The sequence below is a fragment of the Rattus norvegicus genome, chromosome 3, assembly GCF_036323735.1.
Source record: "Rattus norvegicus strain BN/NHsdMcwi chromosome 3, GRCr8, whole genome shotgun sequence".
Lineage (NCBI taxonomy): Eukaryota > Metazoa > Chordata > Mammalia > Rodentia > Muridae > Rattus > Rattus norvegicus.
The window spans coordinates 173766894-173790380 of NC_086021.1; the positions used below are offsets into that span (position 1 = coordinate 173766894).

Genomic DNA, 23487 nt, shown 5'->3' on the forward strand with positions numbered 1-23487 from the left:
CCACTCTGTGTGACCCTTGCCCCACAGATTGTGTCAGAAGAAAGCTGACAATCTTGCCCAGACTCTGAAGCCACTGTCCCCTGACTCAAACCTTGGCAACAAAGACTATGTCACACAACTTTGCACGAGCTGTAATCAATCAATCTCTAAGTTTCAACTTTCAACAGGAAATGGTCAGTCACTGCCAGGAATCCATTTTATGAGTTTGTTTACTAAACACCGGGAACAAGAACCAGCTACACATAAAGTTCCTTTAAATTTGGTCCACAAGTTTACTTAGCAGGTTGGAAATTTTAAATCCGCAGCAAGGGGAAGTGGAAATCCCAAGTCCCAACACATTGCAATTACAATACTAAAAATATTGGCTCCCAGAAGGCACAGACAGAAGAGGGAGAGATAGTCTTTTAACACAAACAAGAATTAGTGGATGCCCTTCTTTATTTTGTGAGCACCATAACTCCTAAGATGATTACTGCGCACTATGACCACTAATTTAAAAAAACCTAATTTGTCTTACAATATATTTCTGGATGTTAACTAAGATGTAATTTTGAAAGATTAAAACTACCTTGAAAGGGGGCTGCGATAGCAGCTGTCAAGGCAATGTTCGAGCATGATTTCAAAGATGTCTTCAGGGTTAGTTAGCCTTCTTTGTCAAAAATCTTCACGACTTCACCAAAACCTTCATTGACAGACTCATCAGCACCTATTTTCTTGACTTTCCTCAATTCTTATAAGTCAATAGTTGGTTTTGTTGATTCAAGAAACGTCTGAATTCTCTTTTCCAAACTCTCTCTGTTGTCATCACTCCTACCCTTTTTCCCCTTTCAAGACATCGTTCAATACAGATCTCATTATTACAGTAAAAAAAAACAGAACAAAACATACATCTGCTTTCCCATCCATGGCCTTGTTCCAACCCTGAAGGTCGTCTGGATTTCTTGGAAATCCATCCCTCAAGAATTTATTCTTCTGAGCATTGGCAGCCATTGTTGGGTCCATTTTCCTCTTTAATAAGCCGATGGTCATCTCAACTGGTACAATCTTTCCTTCTTTAATGTGCTCTTCAATAAAAAGTTCACCATCCTGTCAATCTGCATTCTTCCTTTCATCAGGAAGAAGCTATCCTATAGAAAGGTGTTTTTAGCCATATTTCTCGGCAATGCACATGCATTGGGTCCCCTTGCCTACACCGGGCCCACCCAAAACAAACGGGGCCAGCTGCTTCATGAGGTGGAGAGGGCAGAGCCACAGTCATGGATTCAGCAGTGGGAAGATCAGGACCAGGACTTAGAGCAGCCGGTCAGCATACAGCAGCAGCGTGAGCGGGACCCACAATCAACTTTTTAAAAGATTGTGTGTGTGCGTGTGTGTGTGTGTGTGTGTGTGTGTGTGTGTGTGTGTGTTTGCGGGAGCGTGTGAACGGAGTCAGAGTGATTATAAGTGGTTTGAAGTGGGTGCTGGAAACTACACGGGTCCTCCACAAAAGCAGTACACGCTCGGAGCCACTGAGCCAGCTCTGCAGTGTATTTATTCTATTATTACTTGTGGAAAACTCCTAACTAGGTGTGATGGTTTGTATATGCTCGGCCCAGGGAGGTATGGCTGTTGGAGTGGGCGTGTCACTGTGGGCGTGGGCTTTAAGACCCTTATTCTAGCTGCCTGGAAGCCAGTCTTCTCCTAGCAGCCTTCAGATGAAGATGTAGAGCTCTCAGCTCCTCCTGCACCAGGCCTGCCTGGATGCTGCCATGCTCCTGCCTTGATGATAATGGACTGAACCTCTGAACCTACAAACCAGCCCCAATTAAATGTTGTCCTTTATAAGAGTTGCCCTGGTCATGGTGACTGTTCACAGCAGTAAAACCCTAACTAAAACATTAGGCCTTCATAAAAACAGACTTATGGGGTGTTTGCAAGATAGTTCCTCAGGGTGCTATGGGGTCCACTTAAATCCAACATAACTCACACACCAGGTCAATACAGATGACAAAAATTCATTGTAATCAAGATGCTACCGATTGATCAGGACCGCAGAACAGACTCAGGAGCTGAACTGCAACACGCCAGGATATCCCAGAATATTTAAGCTCACAAATCTTAAACATATGTGTCAAGTTATTGCTACATTTCCACCAATCTGGATAGTGTTGTTCCCTAGTCCTGGGAACATGAACTTGTTTGACTCTGCCAGCAAGAAGTTGTCCTTGAGATGGCTGGACTCAGACAACTGTCTCCTTACAAGTTGTCCTTGAGACAGCTGTTTACAACAGAAGCTGTTCAGCTGTAGGGAAATCCCCAGCTCCCCTAGAGCCTGGGACCTTGAACTTAGGTTCCCTGTAAGATTAAATTGAGTCTGAAGAGAAAATGTCAGCATTTAGAACAAGGTCATTTTGCTTGTTCCCAACAAGGCCAGAAGATAAAGGTGTTTGTGGAGCAAACCTGACAGCCTGAGTTCCATCCCTGTAACACCGATAAATGTGGGAGAGAGAAGTGATGTCAGTGTTATCTGACCTCCACTCGTACACTCTTGCCACACCACACACACACACACACACACACAGCTTCACGTATGCCATATACATATAATACTAATACTCAGTGGTAGATCCTTGCATTTTTGAGGGACTGGCTTCTATCCCCAGCGATACACACATACATGAGGCATGGCAGGGAGAGATTTATTTCCATTTTGATTTATTGTATTTCTTCACTTTGTGGGAGCATGGACCATGGATTTGTGAGAATCAGAGATTTATGCTCAGGAACTGTCTTTCCCTAAGTCAGTGTGGTGATTTGAATAAAAATGGCCCCCATAGGCCCAGAGGAAGTGGCACTATTAGGAGGTGTGGCCTTGTTGGACCGTGTATGGACTTGTTGGAGGAAGTGATTCTCTGCCCCACCACCACCCTTTCCCCGCTTTGGGGATTTAGATGCTCAAGCTAGGTCCAGGAAGTGTCACTGTCTCTTCCTGCCCCCTACAGATCCAGATGTAGAACTCTCAACTGTCTCTCCAGCACCGCGTGTGCCTGCACACCACCGTGTTTCCCCCCGCCATAATAATGAACTAAACCTCTGAACTGTAAGCCAGCCCCAGTGAAACTTTTTTTCCTTTATAAGACCTGCCGTAGTCATGGTGACTCTTCACAGCAAAGAATCCCTAACTAAAACAGTCAGTGTTAGGATTAAGAGGTGGAAGGGGGGCTGGGGATTTAGCTCAGTGGTAGAGTGCTTACCTAGGAAGCGCAAGGCCCTGGGTTCGGTCCCCAGCTCCGAAAAAAAGAACCAAAAAAAAAAAAAAAAAAAAAAGAGGTGGAAGGTACTTTGGAGGGTTGGGACCAGACCAAGGTGAGCTGCTAAGAGGTCGCACCTGGCAACAGATCTAACGCAAGGGGGAGTGCTGAGAGTTTTGCTTTCTTTAGAAGCCCTCTTAGGTGAATATGTTTTTGTTTTACTCTTAGGTGTGTGATCTGAGGCCACTTCAGTTTGTCTACGGCCATTAGCTATGAGGTCTGGAAGGGGCATGATTTTGCCAGCTGCAGACAGTTTAATTCTGGGGACTCTGGAAAGGGAATAAATGCCAGAGCCTAGAGACAGACAGGGTGTTTTGCAGGAGGAAGGGGGGAGGAAGAGGAGGGAGGCTGCTGATGCTCCTGTGGTTTGTAAAGGATTCATGAGCAAAGAGAAGTTGGAGATAGTCTGTTGACAAAGACTGGACTTGTCCCCAGTAACTCCATGCCCCTAATTATCAGGAAGTCGTCTAAAGAGTCCCATGCCCCCTTTCCCCTCTAACCTTCTCTCCTACCTAGTGTTGGGGGATTGGGAGGGATTTGGGTGAAATAAGTGTTGGAAGGCGGTACAGGTGTGAGAACCAAATAGCTTTTTAAAAACGCCAACAAAAAGGTTTACTGGCAGGGAGAGGGAGCGAAAGGCCATCTGAGAGTGCAGATATGAGAGAGAGAGCCAGAGACACAGGGAGACATAGACAGAAAGAGAGGAGGGAAAGGGGGAGAAGGGGGGAGGGAAGGGAGGGAGACAGGGGGAGGGAGGGGAGGGAGACAGGGGGGAGGGAGGGAGGGAGAGAGGGAAGGAGGGAGAACAGGAAACAGAGAATGAACAGAACCCTGTGGTGTGGCTGGGACCTTTTCAAGGTTTGGAAACTAGTGATGATAATAGACGCTGGGTTGCAGAGTCCCTGAGGCCAGGCTGGGAGAGAACCCGACTCATGACATTCCTCCCTTTGTTTCTAAAAGGTGGGGAAATAGAAAAGGCAATGGTAAGGCAGGAACTAGGCTGCCATGCTCTTTAGACTGCTTCCTGCTGTCTGGGGGTCTTGACATCTTTGGGCCAGAAAGCTAGGATGCTGGTCAAGTCCCGGGAGAGCTGAATGTTTCACTAACTGTCCAGACTGTGGGGTCACCTGGGGCTAGGACGGTACAGGCCTATTTGAAGCAGTCTGTGAGGCTGGGCCAGCTAGGGTAGCTTCCCTGAAGCTGCCCAGGATGCAGATTTTTGGGGGAACACCCGAGTCCGGAAGGATGCTGAAACAGATTACGAGTGGTGTATGGGGCAGAGATAAAGTTAAGTTTAGGGGGATTACTTTTTCTTAGGTGTACATTTGAAAATTTTAGGCCCATGGTACTGGCAGTTGGGGGAGGGAATTCTAAAATCAAGGAAAGGGGGAGAGATCCCCCGCCCCCAGGAACAGGCAGCAGGTAGGAAAACTTAGGCTGCTGATGAACAGAAGGACTTACTTATCCAGAGTCCGTTTTATCCCTGAGAGGTGGACTCAAGTTGATTCTCTGACGCTTTCAAGAACTTCTTAAGTTTAGACACCTTAGCAGTACCGCTGTTTGTGATCTGTATTAAAATCCACGCTGTAGAAAAGGCAGTAGACTCACAGCTTTGTGTCATAGTAGAAGCTTGGGGGCCCAAAATGATTATGGGTTAAAACCATGAGCACTCTTCCCTCTGTCCAGAAGATTGGCTGTGTATAGATTGGACAGATATTTTTGGCACAGTGAGAAACACCTTTAAGTTTATACTTAGAAAACAACCAAAGGAAATTTAAAATCTTGAGCTTATGACTATGACAATAGTAGTCAGTACTTACCAGAGGTAGATTAATAATAGCTTGTCAGAATTCCTTTGATTAAAACTCTGAGCACTTGCAGTCTTGCAATACCATACCTAGGGAAAGAAATCTGAAGCAGTTTTTTTTTATTGGTTATTTTATTTATTTACATGTCAAATGTTATCCCCCTTTCCAATTTCCCTTCCACAAACTCCCTATCCCCTACCCCCTGCCTCTATGAGGGTGCTCCTCCACCCCATCCCCACTCCTGCCTCAGCAGCCTAGTGTTCCCCCATCCTGGGTCATCGGGCCTCCACAGGACCAAGGGGCTCCCCTCCCAGTGATGCCAGATGAGGCCATCCTCTGCTACATATTCAGCTGAAGCCATGGGTACCCCCTGTGTACTCTTTAGTCCCTGGGAGCTTTGGGGAGTCTGGTTGGTTGATATTGTTGCTCTTCCTATGGGGATGCAAATCCCTCAGCTCCTACAGTCCTTGCCCGAACTTCTCCACTGGGGTCCCTGCACCCTGATGTTTGACTGTGTGTATCCACATCTGTATTGGTCAGGCTCTGGCAGAGCCTCTCAGGAGACAGCTATACCAGGCTCCTGTCAGTAAGCGCTTCTTGGCATCAGCAACAGTGTCTAGGTTTGGTGTCTGCAGATGGGATGGATTCCTAGATGGAGAAGTCTCTGGATGGCCTTTCCTTCAGTCTCTGCTCCACTCTTTGTCCCTCCATTTCCTTTTGACAGGAGGAATTCTGGATTAATATTTTTGAGGTAGGTGTGTAGCCCCATCCCTCAATTGGGAACAGTGCCTATCCTATCCACCAGATATGCTCTCTACAGGTTCTGTTTCCCCTTTGTTAGTTATTTTGGCTAAAGTCCTCCCTGTTGGGTCCTGGGAATCTCTTGGATCCCTGACATCTGGAACTTTCTAATGGCTACCCTCAGGTCCCCCTCCCCCACTGCATACCTACTTTCAAACCCTCTGGACTTCTCCTCCATCTCCTCCCCCTTCCCCTCCCCTTCCTCTCTCCCTCCCAGATCCCACTCTCCCTCTACTTCCCAGAGATTATTCTCTTCCCCCTACTGAGAAGGACTGTAGCATCCACACTTCGGTGTGATATTCTTTCTTCTTGGGCTTCAAATAGTCTGTGAGTTGTATCATGGGTGTTCTGAGCTTCTTTTTAGCTACTGTCCATTTATCGGTGAGTGCATACCAGGAGTGTTCTTTTGTGACTGGGTTACCTCACTCAGGACGATATTTTCAAGTTCCATCTATTTGCCTGAAAATTTCACGAAATCATTGTTTTTAATAGCTGAGTAATATTCTGTTGTGTAGATGTACCACATTCTCTGTATCCATTCCTCTGTTGAGGGATATCTGGGTTCTTTCCAGCTTCTGGCTATTATAAATAAGGCTGCTATGAACACAGTGGAGCATGTGTCCTTATTATATGTTGAAGCATCTTTTGGGTATATGCCCAGGAGTGGTATAGCTGGGTCCTCAGGTAGAACAATTTCCAATTTTCTGAGGAACCTCCAGACTGATTTCCAGAGTGTTTGTACCAGCTTGCAATCCCACCAGCAATGGAGGAGTGTTCCTCTTTCTCCACATCCTCGCCAGCATTTGCTGACACCTGAGTTTTTGATCTTAGCCATTCTGACTGGTGTGAGGTAGAATCTCAGGGTTGTTTTGATTTGCATTTCTCTGATCATTAAGAATATTGAACATTTCTTTAAGTGCTTCTCAGCCATTTGAAATTCCTCAGCTGAGAATGTTTTGTTTAGCTCTGTACCCCATTTTTTAATAGGGTTATTTGGCTCTCTGAAGTCTAACTTCTTGAGTTCTTTGTATATTTTGGATATTAGTCTTCTGTCAGATGTAGGATTGGTAAAGATCTTTTCCCAATCTGTGTTGCCGTTTTGTCCTAACCACAGTGTCCTTTGCTTTACAGAAGCTTCTCAATTTTGTGAGGTCCCATTTGTCAATTCTTGATCTTAGAGCATAAGCCATTGGTGTTCTGTTCAGGACATTTTCTGAGGAACCTCCAGACTGATTTCCAGAATGGTTGTACCAGTTTGCAATCCCACCAACAATGGAGGAGTGTTCCTCTTTCTCCACATCCTCGCCAGCATCTGCTGTCACCTGAGTTTTTGATCTTAGCCATTCTCACTGGTGTGAGGTGAAATCTCAGGGTTGTTTTGATTTGCATTTCCCTGATGACTAAGGATGTTGTACATTTCTTTAGGTGCTTTTTGGCCATTCAATTATCCTCAGTTGAGAATGTTTTGTTTAGCTCTGTACCCCATTTTTAATAGGGTTCTTTGGCTCTCTGGAGTCTAACTTCTTGAGTTCTTTGTATATTTTGGATATTAGCCCTCTATCAGATGTAGGGTTGGTAAAGATCTTTTCCCAATCTGTTGGTTGCTGTTTTGTCCTAATGACAGTGTCCTTTGCCTTTACAGAAGTTTTGCAGTTTTATGAGGTCCCATTTGTCGATTCTTAATCTTAGAGCATAAGCCATTGGTGTTTTGTTCAGGAAATTTTCCCCAGTGCCCATTTGTTCAAGACTCTTGCCCACTTTTTCTTCTATTAGTTTTCGTGTATCTGGTTTGATGTGGGGGTCCTTGATTTACTTGGACTTAAGCTTTGTACAGGGTGATAAGAATGGATCAATTTGCATTCTTCTACATGCTGACCTCCAGTTGAACCAGCACCATTTGTTGAAAATGCTATCTTTCTTCCATTTGGTGGTTTTAGCTCCTTTGTCAAAGATCAAGTGACCATAGGTGTGTGGGTTCATTTCTGGGTCTTCAATTCTGTTCCACTGGTCTATCTGTCTGTCTCTGTACCAATACCATACAGTTTTTGTCACTATTGCTCTGTAACACTGCTTGAAGTCAGGGATGGTGATTCCCCCAGAAGTCCTTTTATTGTTGAGTATAGTTTTAGCCATCCTGGGTTTTTTGTTATTCCAAATGAATTTGCAAATTGCTCTTTCTATCTCTATAAAGAATTGAGTAGGAATTTAGATGGGGATTGCATTGAATCTGTACATTGCTTTTGGCAAGGTGGCCATCTTTACTATATTAATCCTACCAATCCGTGAGCATGGAGGATCTTTCCATCTTCTGAGATCTTCTTCAATTTCTTTCTTCAGAGACTTGAAGTTCTTGTCATACAGATCTTTGACCACATCTTTAAAAACCAAAACCAACCTGCCCCTAGAGGCCATGCAGGTGTGCCTGCTGTGTCACACGTGTGTCGGTAGGTGGCAGAGAGGAGAGAGACTATGTCCACGCTCAGCGTTCTGAATGATTAGTAGCCTAACCTTCCCTGGGTGATCACCTGTCCGGACAGGCTCCCATGGCATAACTCTGCCTGGAGCCACGTGGACTGGCAAGAGAAAGTCCAAGACTAGAAGAATGTCACCCGGGCTCTCAGCCTGAGGCAGGAGTGAGCCTGAGACAGATGACCCCTACATGGGACCATTTGGTGGCCTGGGCAAGGAGCCAGCCCAAGATGACTACCAGCCTAGTGCCATGGGTCCAGACAGGGAGCTAGGCTGAGATGGCCATCAGTCAAACCCTGCACATGCCTGAGGGGATAGACCATGCCAGGGATGACCCCTGCCTGCTACCATAATGCTACAGTACTCCCGAGACCACTCCTGAAATGACCCCAGATGGTCAGAGACCCCGGCTACCACAAAGAGGAGGAAATTATTGGTAGAGAAATGACGGGAAAGAGAAACAGAAGAATGTGGGAACAATGAAGAGAGGCAGAACTGGAGACTGGAGGGTAGTGAGGAACAGCCTGACGTGAGTAGTCGTTGATGCCACCTGGGACCATGGTGGGGTCCTGGCCTGTGCTGCCACCTGGGGCCTCGTCTGGGTCTGTGGCTCTGCAGCAGCAGGGACTGTTACTACCGAAGGCCAGACCTACCTCCCTGCTCTGGTCTGCTGCCCAGGGTCATGTCGGTATCTGAGGGTTGTTCAGAACTGTCCCTACGCCTCACCTGGGTATCATAGGAGAACTGGCCCGAGGACACAAAAGCAGGAGAACTGACCTCACTCCTCACCATCTGCAGTACTTAGGAGAGAGTGGCTACGCATACCTAGCACAGTAGAGTTGTGGGAGTTGCGGGTAAGCTGGCCAGAGGGCATGAATGTCGGACAGCTGGCCCTGCCACTTGTCTCCCATGGGATGACATGGGTGAGGGAGAGATACCTTTCTCTCCCTCTCACCCCTTGCTACCTGTGGCAGGTGGGAGACCAGACCTCGGTTCATGAGAGCAGTAAAATTGGCCCTGTCCCTCACCAGCTGCAGCACTCGGGAGGAAGATGTCTCCCCTCTCGCCTCTGCCTCTTGCCTCTCGCCATCTACAGGCAGGAGAGCTGCCCCTGCACTCATCAGAGTGGGAGAGCTGGCCCTGCACTCATCAGAGTGGGAGAGCTGGCCCTGCACTCATCAGAGTGGGAGAGCTGGCCCTGCACTCATCAGAGTGGGAGAGCTGGCCCTGCGCTCATCAGAGTGGGAGAGCCGGCCCTGCGCCCACCCACCCCGGCACTCAGAGAGCAGGCTCTGTACCTCACACAGTAGAGCCAGGCCTGGATGTGAGGATTATGGGTGAACGTGTTCCAGGGTGTGAGAACGGGAGCAGGAAGTTAGCTTGTGAGCCACCCAGCTCAGATACCCCTCAGGCCCAGAGCCAGGGCTTTGAATCGGACCACCCCAACATCTATCCCATTGATGAACTGCTGGAGTGAGTGCAGAACCAGTCCCACAGATCCAAAACTACAGGGTCTCCACGACACAGAACAAGAGGTATCTGGGAGGATCCCAGTGAGGATCCAGAAGTTGGAGACCTTGTACCAGTCCAAGAACTCATTATAGTGAACATTTGCAAGCAATGAAGGGTGGACAAAAGGGTTTACACTACAACTTCCACAACAAGAGTTTTTTTCTCTGTTGGTGGGGAGGTTGCAAAGGGGGAGGGAGGGTATAAGAGGAGGGGAAGATGAGGGGGATTGGGGTACATGATATGAAACTCACAAAGAACCAATAAAAAGTAAAACAAACAATTTAGTTATTAGTCAATTTATTAATTTCATAGCATGCTCCATGTCAATGATACTGTCTTCTAATGATGGGTGCTGTACTGGTGGGTGACAATTGATTTGAAGAATGTTTCCATTCTTAACAGTTAGATGCTGCTGCTGCTGTTGTGACTTAGTTAGTGCTGTTAGTTTCTCCTCACTGAGTGCTACGGGGATCAGGGAATCCAGAGCGTGTGGTGCCTGACAAGAAGACTCCCAACTAACACAGGAAGAGAAACGAAAACTAACATGTGTCCAGAGTACAACCCAAAAACACAAGACATGTGGAAAACACCAAGGCAGCATGGCCACTCCAAAAGATCAAAACTCCTTAGCTACTGGATTAAAGATAATTGAAACAGGCTGGAGAGATGGCTCAGTGGTTAAGAGCACTGGCTGCTCTCCCAGAGATCCTGAGTTCAAATCCCAGCAGCCACATGATGGCTCACAACCACCTGTAATGGGATCCGATGCCCTCTTCTGGTGTGTCTGAAGACAGGGACAGTGTACACAAAACAAATGAATAAAGTTTTAAAAGAGTTATTGAAACAGGAGAAAGGAGAGAGTCTGGAGCTGCAGAGATGGTTAAGTGGGTAAGAGCACTTGCCAACCAAGTGGGAGGACCTGAGTTCGGGTCCCCAGAACCCAAGTGACAAGCTTGTAGTCCAGTTTGCTGTGACATGCCTATTACCTGAGTTCTGAAACAGAGTGGAGACAGGAGGATTGCTGGAGCTTGCTGGCTGCCAGCCTCGCTGAAAGCAGATGTGGTGAGAGATGTTGTCTCAAGAAAGTAAGACAGAGAACAATAGGGGGCACATGACAACGTCCCCTCTGTGCAGACACATAGATGCATGTAACCATACACACACACACACACACACACACACACACACACACACACACACACGTGCACATACATGCATATACCTCACATATTCATATAATGCCTATGCAAACACATACACAAAGTTTATTAGTTAAAAATGTCCCGGGCATGGCTGAAGAGAGAGGTCAGAAGCTAAAAGCTCTTGCTGCTCTTGCAGGAGACCTGGGCTCACATTTCAGCACCCACAGGGCAACTCAAAGCAGTAATTCTACTTCCGTGGGAACTAATGCCCTCTCCTAACCTCCCAGTGCACCAGGCACACACCATGGGCACTGCTTACATTCCAGCACTCACACACACAAGATAAAGGAATCTTAATTAACAACAACAACGTTCTCAGAAAGGACACAACAGAGCAAATGAATTCAGTCCAGGACCTGGAGAGGGAGACCAGTGTCGTACAAGGACAAAGCCAGCAACGTGGACAAGAAAGGCAGCACCGTGAATGAGCCACGTGGAAGATCCACCCACCGTGGAAAGTGGGATTCCTGAAAAAAAAGAAATAGAAATGTTGGAAATTGGGTTGGGGATTTAGCTCAGTGGTAGAGCGCTTGCCTAGCAAGCGCAAGGCCCTGGGTTCGGTCCCCAGCTCCGAAAAAAAGAAAAGAAAAAAAAAAAGAAATGTTGGAAATTGAACTTTCAATAAAATAGATTTTAAGACACAGTGGAAAACATCTCCAATAGAGCTGATCAAGCAGAAGAAAGGTTATCAAGAATGGGGGGCAAAGGGCTGGAGAGATGGCTCAGTGGTTAAGAACACTGGCTAGTCTTCCAGAGGACCCAGGTTTGGTTCCCAGAACCCACATGGTGGCTGACACACCTGCTTCTGGTCTCTGCTGTGGGAACAGAACACACATGTGGTATGCATGGACACGCATGCAGGTAAAACACCTATGGACATACTTTTTTTTAGTTAAAAATTTAAAAACCAGTAGATGAGACTCAACAAATACTACATTCGAATCTTGACAAAGAGCCAATGATTCCCTTGAATCCATCAGGCGTTCTCAACACGGGCCACAGAGGCCTTGGTGTGTGTCTGCAAGGACACACAATATGGCATACACTCACGTAGACACACATATACACACACACACATGAATGAAAAATAAATCTTTTTAGAAGTCCACCATAGCAATATTTACCTATTAATTGACATTTACGGTTATTAATGACATATGAGGATTCATTTCAATAACCTTAAGGGGTTTTTTGTAAGAATCTTTCTGAATTATTCGAAGATTCTGTGCTTGTAAATTCACCTGCTCACTAAACATTACTTGTCAGCCCGGTTCCAGTGCTTTGGCCGTCATTTAAGGATGCGTGCCCAGTGGCAAACAAATCTTCCAGCACTTGGGCTACATCTGCCCATGTTTCACTGGCTGAAGCCAGGGCTACATGTTCCTTCCACAAATTCCAGAAGTCAAAGGGCAACATGCAGTCCTCTTGTGGAACGAGTAATTGTGACGAACAGCGTGATGTGCTCTTATTACTCCCCTTTAACTTCAACAATGTTATGTATCACACATCAACATGCGGGTGCGCTTGTGCACGAGAAAACACCCAGTTCTATCCTGATGGAGAGTGTTCTATCCTGGGACATTCTCCTACAGATGCCAGTTCATCCGATCTATAGATGCTCAGTTCATCTGATCTATAGACGCCCAGTTCATCTGATCTACAGATGCCAGTTCATATGATCTATAGACACCCAGTTCATATGATCTATAGATGTCCAGTTCATCTGATCTATAGACACCCATTTCATCTGATCTATAGACACCCAGTTCATCTGATCTATAGACACCCAGTTCATCTGATCTATAGACACCCAGTTCATCTGATCTATAGATGTCCAGTTCATCTGATCTATAGACACCCATTTCATCTGATCTATAGACACCCAGTTCATCTGATCTATAGATGTCCAGTTCATCTGATCTATAGATGTCCAGTTCATCTGATCTATAGACGCCCAGTTCATCTGATCTATAGACACCCAGTTCATCTGATCTATAGATGTCCAGTTCATCTGATCTATAGATGTCCAGTTCATCTGATCTATAGACGCCCAGTTCATCTGATCTATAGACACCCATTTCATCTGATCTATAGATGTCCAGTTCATCTGGTCTATAGACGCTCAGTTCATCTGATCTATAGACACCCAGTTCATCTGATCTATAGACGCCCAGTTCATATGATCTATAGACGCTCAGTTCATCTGATCTATAGACACCCAGTTCATCTGATCTATAGATGCCCAGTTCATCTGATCTATAGATGTCCAGTTCATCTGATCTATAGACAACCAGTTCATCTGATCTATAGATGTCCAGTTCATCTGATCTATAGATGCCTAGTTCATCTGATCAAAGATGCCAGTTCATCTGATTAGGGCTCCATGGCCACATCAGGTCATCCCTAGAAATCAGTGCCCTTTAGCTCATGATACCCAGCTCTGGGAAAGCCTTGAGCGTTGTGATTCCTCATGGCAGCTGTATGTTCTCAGTCTTCTTGGGCTCTGAGGCTTCACATCTGCCTGGGCATCCTTTGGACAACACTGAGGTTGCACTGTATTGACTGGGTCTTGCTCTCCCACATACACCCCGATGGACACCCTCCTTTCAGCTACCACATTCTATGCCAGGCCTCCTCTGATGTGAAGAACTTAACGATCCAGAGCCTAGCTCCTTCACCAGGCTGCGTTCCTGTCTGGACACCCTCCTCACACGACTCAGGTGCTCATCCTGTGCAATCTGGCTCCCCCTGCCCTCCACCTCATGTGGGAACTTTTCTCAGACTCCTCGGGGCAACTTTCCCTCCGTACTGCCTCCTGCCCCTGCACTGGGCATCCTCTGCAGCTAACTTTCTGCTCTGGGTGCCAACAGCCCTCCTACACAGATGCTCTCCAACCTGTTCCAGCTCTGACGCCCACACTGGGCCCCTCGAGCCCATCTCCTCGGGACAGATACCTATCTCGATCTGCCCCATCTAATGGCTTTAGGGTTGACTAGTTCTGTTTCTGGGGGGAGAGAACAGGCAGAAAGTCTTTTTCTGAGAACATGTGTAAAAAAATTAATGCTGAGATAGTCATTAAAGATTAATGTTCTACCTGGCAAATGTATGAGTGCCCACTCAGTAAGTGTCACTTAGGTCAAAGGACAGTACGTTCTACGCCCGAAGCCTTTGGTCTCCTTCCAAATCTCATCTTCTCATCCTCTCAGAGGCTCGTCTGTCATTAACAGCCTCGTTCCTTTCTTCATATTTTCAATAATATATTTCCTCATATATCGGGGCTTTGATAGATTCTCACTACTGAGCTCTGAACGTCCTGGACCCGAGGTGTAGATAACACTGGTCTTGAACTCACAGAGAGCTGCCTGCCTTTGTCTCCCAAGTATTGGGGTTAGAGGTGTGGGCCACCATGTTTGGCCAAACATATCTTTTTATTATCATCTTCTTCCGTTCTGTGTAAAACAGAGTTATTTCTAAAGGGCTCTTCTCTCTGTCTCTCTCTGTCCTTCTGTCTCTGTCTGTCTGTCTCTCTGTCTCTATCTCTCTCTGTGATTTAATTTTTATTCCTGTTCTAGTGTATAGATAACCACAATATCTCTATTCTGCCCTCTAGGATGCTTACAGTTCTCTTTGCACATGCACGTGCTTGCTGGCATGCAAGTGCGCATGCACCTTTGAATGTGTGGGTGAACATGGGTGAGAGGGCACGTGCTTGTGGAGGCCTGAGGCTGACACTAGTCTCCAACCACTCCCCACCTTACATGTTGAACAGGGTCTCTCAGTCGAACCCAGAGCTCACCAATTCATCCAGTCTAGCCATCCATCATGTTCTACCGACCCATCCTCCCTGCCTCCCAAACCTGGGATCGCAAGCAGGACACCACGCCCCACCCAGCATTGGCATGAGTGGTGAGGATCCAAACGCCACTCCTCACCCCTGCCGTACGGAGGCTTCACCATGGAACCAACTCCCAGTCCTGGGTTGCTTACATCTCTCAACATACAAAATGCTGTGAGCAAGCAAGCATGTGTGTGTTTGCTGGAGTACAGCCGAGTCTGGCCTGGCTTCTGTATCTTCAGCTTCTGGATGTCAAACTACTTCCCAAAGCATTTACCTGAGTTTGCTGGCCGCTCCTGACAGTGGGGGGGGGGGGGGGTTTCGATTGCTCCACTTCTGTGGCATCTGTCGTGTCATCAAGTCTTTTCGTGTTTACCGTGCACATACGAGTCTAGACGTAGCCCAGGGTGGTGGTGCACACCTTTAGTTCCAGCCATTGGAACTAAAGCACAGGCAGGCAGACCTCTGTAAGTTCAAGGCAAGCCTAGTCTACATAGCAAGTTCTAAGCCAGGCAGGCCAACATAGAGAAACCTTGTCTCAATAAATAGTATAAAAGTATATGATTATGGATGAAATCTGAACTTTTAACACGAATGAGGCAAAGTCCCTTCTTTTATCTCTATTACCCATACAGAGATCTCTCATACTTTCCTATTCGACATTTTCTTGCCTCCTCTGAATGGCCTCACGTTTCCTTGCCAACTTCTGGAACTAGTCTTTTGGCAGTTGTGAGCATTAAAAAAATTTCCCGCAATCAAGAAGAATCTCCCAAGATTTTTATTAGTTTATTAGCTTTATATGTCTGGCATCTTTCAATTTTGGGGGGTTTTGTTTGGGTGTTGTTGTTGTTGTTGTTTGAGACAGGGTTTCTCCGTGTAGCCCTGACTGTTCTGGAACTCTCTCTATAGACCAGGCTAGCCTCAAACTCAGAGGCCCTCCGGCCCCTGCCTCCCAAGTGTTGGGATTAAAGGCGTGTGCCACCACACCCAGCAGTGTTTCAACTGTTTTATTTCTTTTTGGTGTTGGTAATCAAACCTAGGAACAAGCATATCGTGAGAGCACTATGCCTCAGAGACACCTCCCCACTAACCCAGCACCGATAATTTTTTTTTTAAACCTTTTACCTTCCCTACCCCAGACAGGAATCTTCTTTTGACTCTATTTCTTCAATAGTTTCAGTTTTTAATTATTGTTTTAGTGGGGTTGTGTGTGGCCGAGCTCCCAATGTTAGCTGTCATATAGGCAGTGTGTATTCTAACTCTCAAATGCTTCCTCCAGAGTGCCCTAAGCCAGCTGAATACATACTTTGAAGAAACCTTTAGAGATGTTCTGCTGGCATCGGGTTCCCACTGCTTGGGTCCATTAACTAAGTTGCCTTTTTTAACACAGTGATACATTCTATTTCTAAGTATTCTACTTGGTACTTTTTCAAATACTTTATCCTTTCCTGTTCTCTCCCTCCCCGCTATGGTATTAATGCTCTCTTTGAACTGATCTATATTCTTTTCATTCTGATGATATTGGTTTTCACTGTTTTGTTAAAATGCTTTCATAACTGGCAAAGTTTTTAGATATGAATACTGTATGTAATGTGATGTTTTGATGTGTGTGTATGTATTGTGAGATAATTAAATCAAACTAAGTAAGCATGTCCAACACTATTCAGTTATCTGTTTTTATTTATTTGTGTGCCGGGGGTTGGGAGGAGTGGGTATCCATGCATGTGCCTGTCTGAAGACAACTTTATGAGGTTTTTCTCTCCCGCCTTTCTGTGGGCTCAGGATATTGGCTGCAGGTGGCCAGGTTTATGCAGCTGACACCTTTGCCAGCCGAGCTAATTTACTGGTTCTCCTGTCACCATGTAAATGAGAACTTTAGTGTCTAGTATCAAAAAATTTCAAGTGCTTTTTTTTTTTTGGTGGCCATTTGAATTTCCTCCAACTTTCATGTCCATAAATAACAAATATATAAAAAAGACCAGTGCTTAGATTTTAATAAGTGTTTTATATATTTCATTTTACTATTAGTTTAATCACACCAGGGCCAGTTTGATGTTAATCTGTTAGCACTGGTTGAGACATTTTTCAAATGTCCATCCATATGCTGGTTTATTTATTTATTTACTTACTATGTTTTAGTTACTAGAGAACTATGTTTAAATTATCTGCCGATCAGTCCTGCTCTAATGTCAAACTCTATGTCTAATGTCTCAACCTTTCTAACCCTTGCAACCCTTTAATACAGTTCCTCATGCTATACTGACCCCCAACCATAAAGTCATTTCATTGCTACTTCATAAATGTAAGCTTGCTAGTTGTGGATGGTAATGTAAACATCTATGCTTTCTGATAGTTAATCGACCCCCGTGAAAAAGTTATTCCACTCGCAAAGGGCCAGGACCCATAAGTTGACCATGGCTTTAGACCGCTCCAACCAGCAAAGCTAAAATTAGACACCCTGGGGGCTCCCAACCCACACCTTTGAATACTAATCTCTAAAGTGAGTTAAGCAAGACAGAGCCATCAGCTCTGAACGTTCCCCAGTGCACTGGAGGGGGGATGAGTGGACTGTCCACCAGCGTTTCCCTAATTGACGTTTTTTTTTTTTTTGTTTTTTTTTTTTTTTGTTTTTTTTTAATTTCTCAACAGAAAACAACCCGTGACTTTCTCCTAAAGCAATCGCTTCAAGCAAGCCCAAGACAACTTCAAGGATCTGGCCCACAGTGCCTACGTCAGGATTCTTTGTGCTCCGTGCTCCCCACCCCTGCCCCACCCCAACCCAATTCCTCACTCAATCTTTTCTTATCCCTAAACCAATTCTCTAATGTTATCTCTGCCCTGTGATGACAGACGTCTTTCAGGAAACGCAAATGCTGCACGGTGAGGGGTTTAGCATAGGGTCAGCACGTCCAGTCATCGCCAGCTTGCTAAGTGGTCTCATAGGCTCATCCCCCAGTTTGTGCCTGTTTATGCCCTTCTACTACTTTAAAAAAAAAAACTATTTATTTGTCGTTACTTTATGTATACAAGCACTTTGCCAGGATGTAGATATAGGGAGACCAGAATGGCTGTTGGATCCCTTGAAACAGGAGTTAAAGATGGTTGTGAGCCACCGTGCGGGTGCTGGGAACTGAACCTGGGTCCTCTACAAGAACAGTGAGCGAGCGCTCTCAACTGCTAAGGAATCTCTCCAGCCCCTCCTTCGCTATTCTTAACAAAATACTTGAGCTGTCCAGATTCATGAGTACAATAGGAGAAGCCAAGAGTGAGGGGCTGGCGAGTGAAGATGTAGCCCACAGGCTTGTACTCAGTTCATCCGTCCGCCTTTCTGCATCTGAGGTTGGGTCAGGGGCGGGAGGCACTGCCTGTGATTCAATGTGTCTTGCTCCTCATCCATGCCCTTCCCCAACCCCACTCTATGTTTATGAGTTTCACTGGGCCGTATGTCTATTCTGTGTCAGCCTCTGAGGTAAAAGGAACCATTCTTCTTCCAGGAGACCACCCTAATGCTGCAGCCCACAGAACATCTCTTCTCCATGGGTCAAGGCCCTGAGCCCTTGGTCCCTTCTCCCTACACCCTTTTCTTACTTCTACCTGTTTGAATCATTCCCCTTCCTTGGTCTATATACTAAAAGTGACTCCTAGTGACCCCTGCACTCATTTGAGGTGAATCCAAACACAATTTTCATGTAGTGCGTTCTTGGCAACCCTCTGGGTATTGTTTATTCTTTCTGTAGCACTTTCTCGTATTCGAAAGACCCTAACAAACCCCCCAAAACAGTTGACTGAATCATGGTGACAAACAGGTCATGTTTAAGAGAAGAGCTGTTTTAGAGCAAGCAATGCCATCTTTCAGTTCTGAATCATCGGTGTAGCCATATTTGCGCAAGATTTCACTCCCATGGACTAATTAAAAACAGAAGTAGCTTGCGGGGACCTACCAGAATCAAGTAGGGGTACACGCAGGTATGGAGAATTCAGAATAACAGCATCTTCACTGGCCAAAAGGAACACTTCCCCACCCCCACATAAGCAACTGTCTCTTTATTATGTAACGTCAATAAACAGAGATAAATATGTCTAGGAGTCTGTGTGAAGGAGACTAGACTGCCAAAGGGTGGGAAGGTAGGGAATATCTAGACCAGGAGGTAGGGGCTGGGGACTAGGGGGACCGGTAGAGTCAGAGAAAGTAGTTGGGGCAGCCAAGGTCCCCCGTAACTATAGACAAAGGGGGGGCTCGGCGAACAACTTTTTTTTTCTTTTTGGTTCTTTTTTTCGGAGCTGGGGACCGAACCCAGGGCCTTGCGCTTCCTAGGTAAGCGCTCTACCACTGAGCTAAATCCCCAGCCCCCGGCGAACAACTTATGGGGAAGGAAGTAAGCAGGGAAGACATTGTCCGGGCATCCTCACCCCTACCCGCACCCACATCTGATCCAAGAGGACGGTCCGACAGCAGGTTGGTCTTCCAACACTTTCCATGTGGCTTGAAACGACGATGATTTACGGTACAACCGCAGGCACCAGGTTGCTGATTTTACGGTTTGACTTTGCGCCCTCTAGAAGAAGAAGGGACAGGGCAATAGTAGTCACACTGTGTAGAGAAACAGACTTCTCTCAGGGTGACCATAGTTGATCCCCTAACTCCTGGGTCAGGAATGGGTTTTGTGGCTTAAGAGATGCCCACCCACATAGGCTTCTCCTACAGGTTGATAACCCACTGAGCATACACCACGGATGCCAGATTTTCTGGGACTTGGCAAAACCAGATAAGCCTGCAAGTGCAGTCGGGGTTCCTGAAACCAGGATGGAGAAACAGGGGTTCTCAGATTGGATTGGATGTAGGACTGGGACGCACAGTGCCATGCTGTCTCTCTTCCCACAGTGTGGATTTTCAATGTCTTTGTAACCTGGATGAAGAAGGGAAGCGCTCTTCAGAACCTACCTGCCTCTTCCGGGCTCATGCAGACATTGCCACAGAAGGCGTGGCAGCAGCGAAACTCGTCATCACAGTCCAGGTGCGCCCTGCAGGAGCTTTTGCATTGGGTGCTGGTCGGCCTCGCCTGGCAGGGCTGCAGTTTGGGCCTTGTTAAAACTGATAAGGAACACATAAGCAATGATCCCCCTAACCAAGGGCATGTCTCACGATTGCCAGCAGCACCGGCGCTCGGGGACCCCTTCAACAACCTTTCTGCTTCCTCTCCCTGTCCTATAGCCTAGCCTGGTTCTTCTGGTGGACGAAAGGCCCATTCCCTGGTGCTTCTTACTCCCAGAAGACACTGTAATGTTATCCGGGTGGACTTTAAACTCACAAACTTGAATCTAATTCTCAGAGCAAAGAGTCCCTCATTTTCACTTTCTTTTACAGGATGGGAGAAACTGGGGCCCAGGGCAGGGAAAGCACCTGCCTCCTGGCCATTGACTTCTCGGGTCTTTCTATGATTACACACTCTGGATACTAACCCCTTGTCAGAGGCATCGCTTGCAGAGGTTTCCTCCCAACCATTAGGCTGTCTCTTTTCTCTATCAGGCTATGCCGAAGCTTTATCATTTGAGGCTCTCTGCTGATTCTTTCCTTTTTGTCCGGAACTAGTGGGGTCCTCTTCAGAAAGTTGTTACCTAAGCCTGCAGCCTCAGGTGTCTTCCCCACAGTTTCCTCTAGAGCCGTGGTTCTCAACTTTCCTAACGCTGCGACCCTTTAATACAGTTCCTCATGTTGTGGTGCCCCCTCCCCCAACTGTAAAATTGTTATCGCTCCTTCATAACTAATTTTGCTACTGCTATGAACCTTAATATGTATATCCGATAGGCAAAATGTCTGCTGTGTGGTCCCGGTGAAAGGGTAATTTGACTCTTCAAAGGGGTCGAGACCCACCGGTTGAGAACCACTGCCCTAGGCATTTCAAAGCACCCTGCATTCCAATAAATATCCCGAAGATGAATAATCTATTGAACAGAAGTAAGAATGCCTAATAAATGCGTGGGAAAAAATGCTATTCATCCCCAGCCAAAACGGTAAGGCAGGGGAAGGGGTCTTTAAAGTGGGTTAGTGGAAAGGGAGATGGGCTCAGGCACTGTGGGAATCAGAAGGGAGACTCTGCAAAACCAACAGAACGACTACAACACCCCACCATATTATCCTTGGGAATATCTCCCAGGAATCAGAACACCATACAATAGGTACCTCATACCCACGTTCATAGCAGCAACATTCACAAGGCAACATATAGAATTAGCCTAGGCTGCCCATCAATGAATAAACAAACTTTATATATACATATATAATAATATATTGTTAATATATAATTTATTATTAATAATATACAACATATATATATATATATATTTCATTCCTAGGAAGAGTGAAATGAATGGAGCAGACATCATGTTAAGCAACAGAAGTCTGACTCAGAAAGACCAGTGGCGCCTGTTTTCTCTCATATGCAGAACCTAGTTGTTTTAGAGAGTTGGAGTGTCTTCCTTGGGGGGAAGAGACCCTATGGGAGGAAGGATGGAGAGAAGCTGGAGTTGGGGACAATGTGATTAAAGTACCTCATCTACCATGTGAACACATCATGCTAAAACCTATGTTTTGTACAAATGTTAACTTTTTAATACAAAAAAAAAAAAAAATCAGTGGCTTTTCCAGAAAATCTGAGTTAAGAGTCTCAGCTCCCAACGTGTCAGCTCATAACTGTCCCTGACTCCATCGGTGGGGAATCTGACGCCCTCTTCTGGCCTCTGAGGGCACTGCACACATGTGGTGCACAAACATTCACAGAGGCTAAACACCCACGCACATTAAATAAAAAGGACAAAGGGAAGAGCCCGCCTCCCCCGTCCACTTCTCCATTTCTGACTGAACCATCTCCCCAGAATCTCATCTTTCCCTTGAAACGTTTCTTCAGTATTTACACATCTTCCTTCCACTCTAGAATTTCTTTTAAAAAAAAAAATTACTACAGGACTTCTATGAAGCTCACGTATTCGTTTTTTCTCACTGTGGCCAAGGTTCTAAAATACCCAATTCCCTTTAAATGGTGGGGGCACATAGCAAGAAATCATTAGAAACCCTTTGTCGATTCGTGGCCTGCTTCTGGAGCTCATAACTGAGAATACCAGCTCCCAGCAGCTTAAGCTAGATGCCTTCCAGGCAGCCTCGAAAGCTTCTGGAAGTGTCTCCAGATCAGCGTTCTCCTAGACAGAAATATAATGTGGCTGCCACAATTCCCCCAACAGACATAAAAATAACATCTTACGTGCAGCATCGGGAGACCCTCCAGGTTGAGACCTAAACATTTGGTTTCCTTCCAGCATCCTGGCTTTCAAAACGAGGGATGTTCTGGGGCGCCCCAGCCCACCCCTGCTTCCTCCCTGCAACGGGACTAGAGAAGGGTTAGGATTATTCATTTTCCGCCCAGTCCCCACGTGGAAGCCCCTCTCAGAATACCTACTGTAATCTGGAATTTGGATTTCAGAAAAAAATCTGTCCTTCCATCTCGCCAACACTGGCAGGCCTAACGTGCCAAGGAGTAGCAGCATCTGGAGAACAACTGGCCACTTCATGAGGCCAACCGTGGGCATCGGGCTGCAGCGCTGGCCGGAGACTCAGTGTTGCACCAGGACCTGCTGGGGGCACAGAGCATTCCTGGTGGGCAGGTGGGAACACTCATGTCTGCCTGGCCTCCCAGCGTCCTGCCTGCTTTTGCATCACTCCCCCCCCCCCGCCGTCCATACTACCATCTGGCCTGAGGTTAGCCCCTCACAGTGACCTCTCACCTTCTTTTTCTTTTTCTTTTTCTTTCTTTTTTTTTTTTTTCAGAGCTGGGGACCGAACCCAGGGCCTTGCGCTTGCTAAGCAAGTGCTCTACCACTGAGCTAAATCCCCAACCCTGTTCTCTCACCTTCTTTCCCATTGCCCAGTGGAGCCCGTCACACCTTTTCAGGTCTGTGTTTGGGAAAATTTAAAAGCAGGAAAACACGAGAAAAAAATAAAGGCTCTTAAGTTATTCATTACCTAGGGCTGAGCGCTGATGGTGATCGCTTCGAGAACCATCCAGGTTTTCTGCTCTATCAAAATGCAGATCCCCTTCACCTAGACCTAATTAATTTACACATTTTTCATTAAGTTGTCATCACAATACATTTGTCATTTAAACAAATATTTATTTTTCTATAATGTGATTTTTTTGAGCAAGTGCTATTTTTTTCTTGTGTAACACACACACACACACACACACACACACACACACACACACCCTCGCTGAATTTTCACCCAGTGAACACACCCATGTAGGCACCACAAGGTTCCATGTCTAGCCTCGAGGACTGGGAAAATCAAATAAAATCAAGGTCAAGTCCATATTTATGTAAACTCTCAACTGAATAGAATGGGAGTTTGCTGAAGAAAGGGCTTAGCCAGTGTCAGGTAAAAGGACGAAGGGGCATGGACATGATGGACCCCGTGATGGAGCCTGTAATAGAGGCCATGGTGGAATCTACAATTCTCTATGGGGAGGATGCCAGGCCTTACCATGTAATGCCCCGTCATGTGTTTGAAAACTACTACATCA

General features: G+C 46.1%; 1 protein-coding gene and 2 pseudogenes across 1 annotated transcript; 1 reads left to right on the plus strand and 2 right to left on the minus strand.

The window, feature by feature from the left end:
• Positions 1 to 532: 532 nt before the first annotated feature.
• Positions 533 to 1248, minus strand: Cmpk1-ps1 (cytidine/uridine monophosphate kinase 1, pseudogene 1; annotated as a pseudogene).
• A 7045-nt stretch (positions 1249 to 8293) lies between these two features.
• On the plus strand, positions 8294 to 8410 carry LOC120102050 (small nucleolar RNA SNORA17; annotated as a pseudogene).
• A 10944-nt stretch (positions 8411 to 19354) lies between these two features.
• Positions 19355 to 22525, minus strand: Wfdc16 (WAP four-disulfide core domain 16). Its single transcript, NM_001253678.2, has 3 exons — positions 22369 to 22525; positions 19860 to 20009; positions 19355 to 19473 (listed from the first exon to the last, which is right to left on the minus strand). Exons 1-3 carry the CDS (start codon positions 22496 to 22498, stop codon positions 19418 to 19420), a joined length of 336 nt encoding a protein of 111 aa, NP_001240607.1. The 5' UTR covers positions 22499 to 22525; the 3' UTR covers positions 19355 to 19417.
• Between the last annotated feature and the right edge of the window lie 962 nt (positions 22526 to 23487).

What these genes read in the sequence shown, in the direction of transcription:
- Wfdc16 (NM_001253678.2), bottom strand. Translation starts at nt 22,498, where the DNA reads ATGCCCACGGTTGGCCTCATGAAGTGGCCAGTTGTTCTCCAGATGCTG. An exon ending in AATCCAAATTCCAGATTACA is followed by an intron (nt 20,010 to 22,368) that starts GTAGGTATTCTG and finishes GTTCCTTATCAG; the next exon opens with TTTTAACAAGGCCCAAACTG. An exon ending in CATGAGCCCGGAAGAGGCAG is followed by an intron (nt 19,474 to 19,859) that starts GTAGGTTCTGAA and finishes TTCTTCTTCTAG; the next exon opens with AGGGCGCAAAGTCAAACCGT.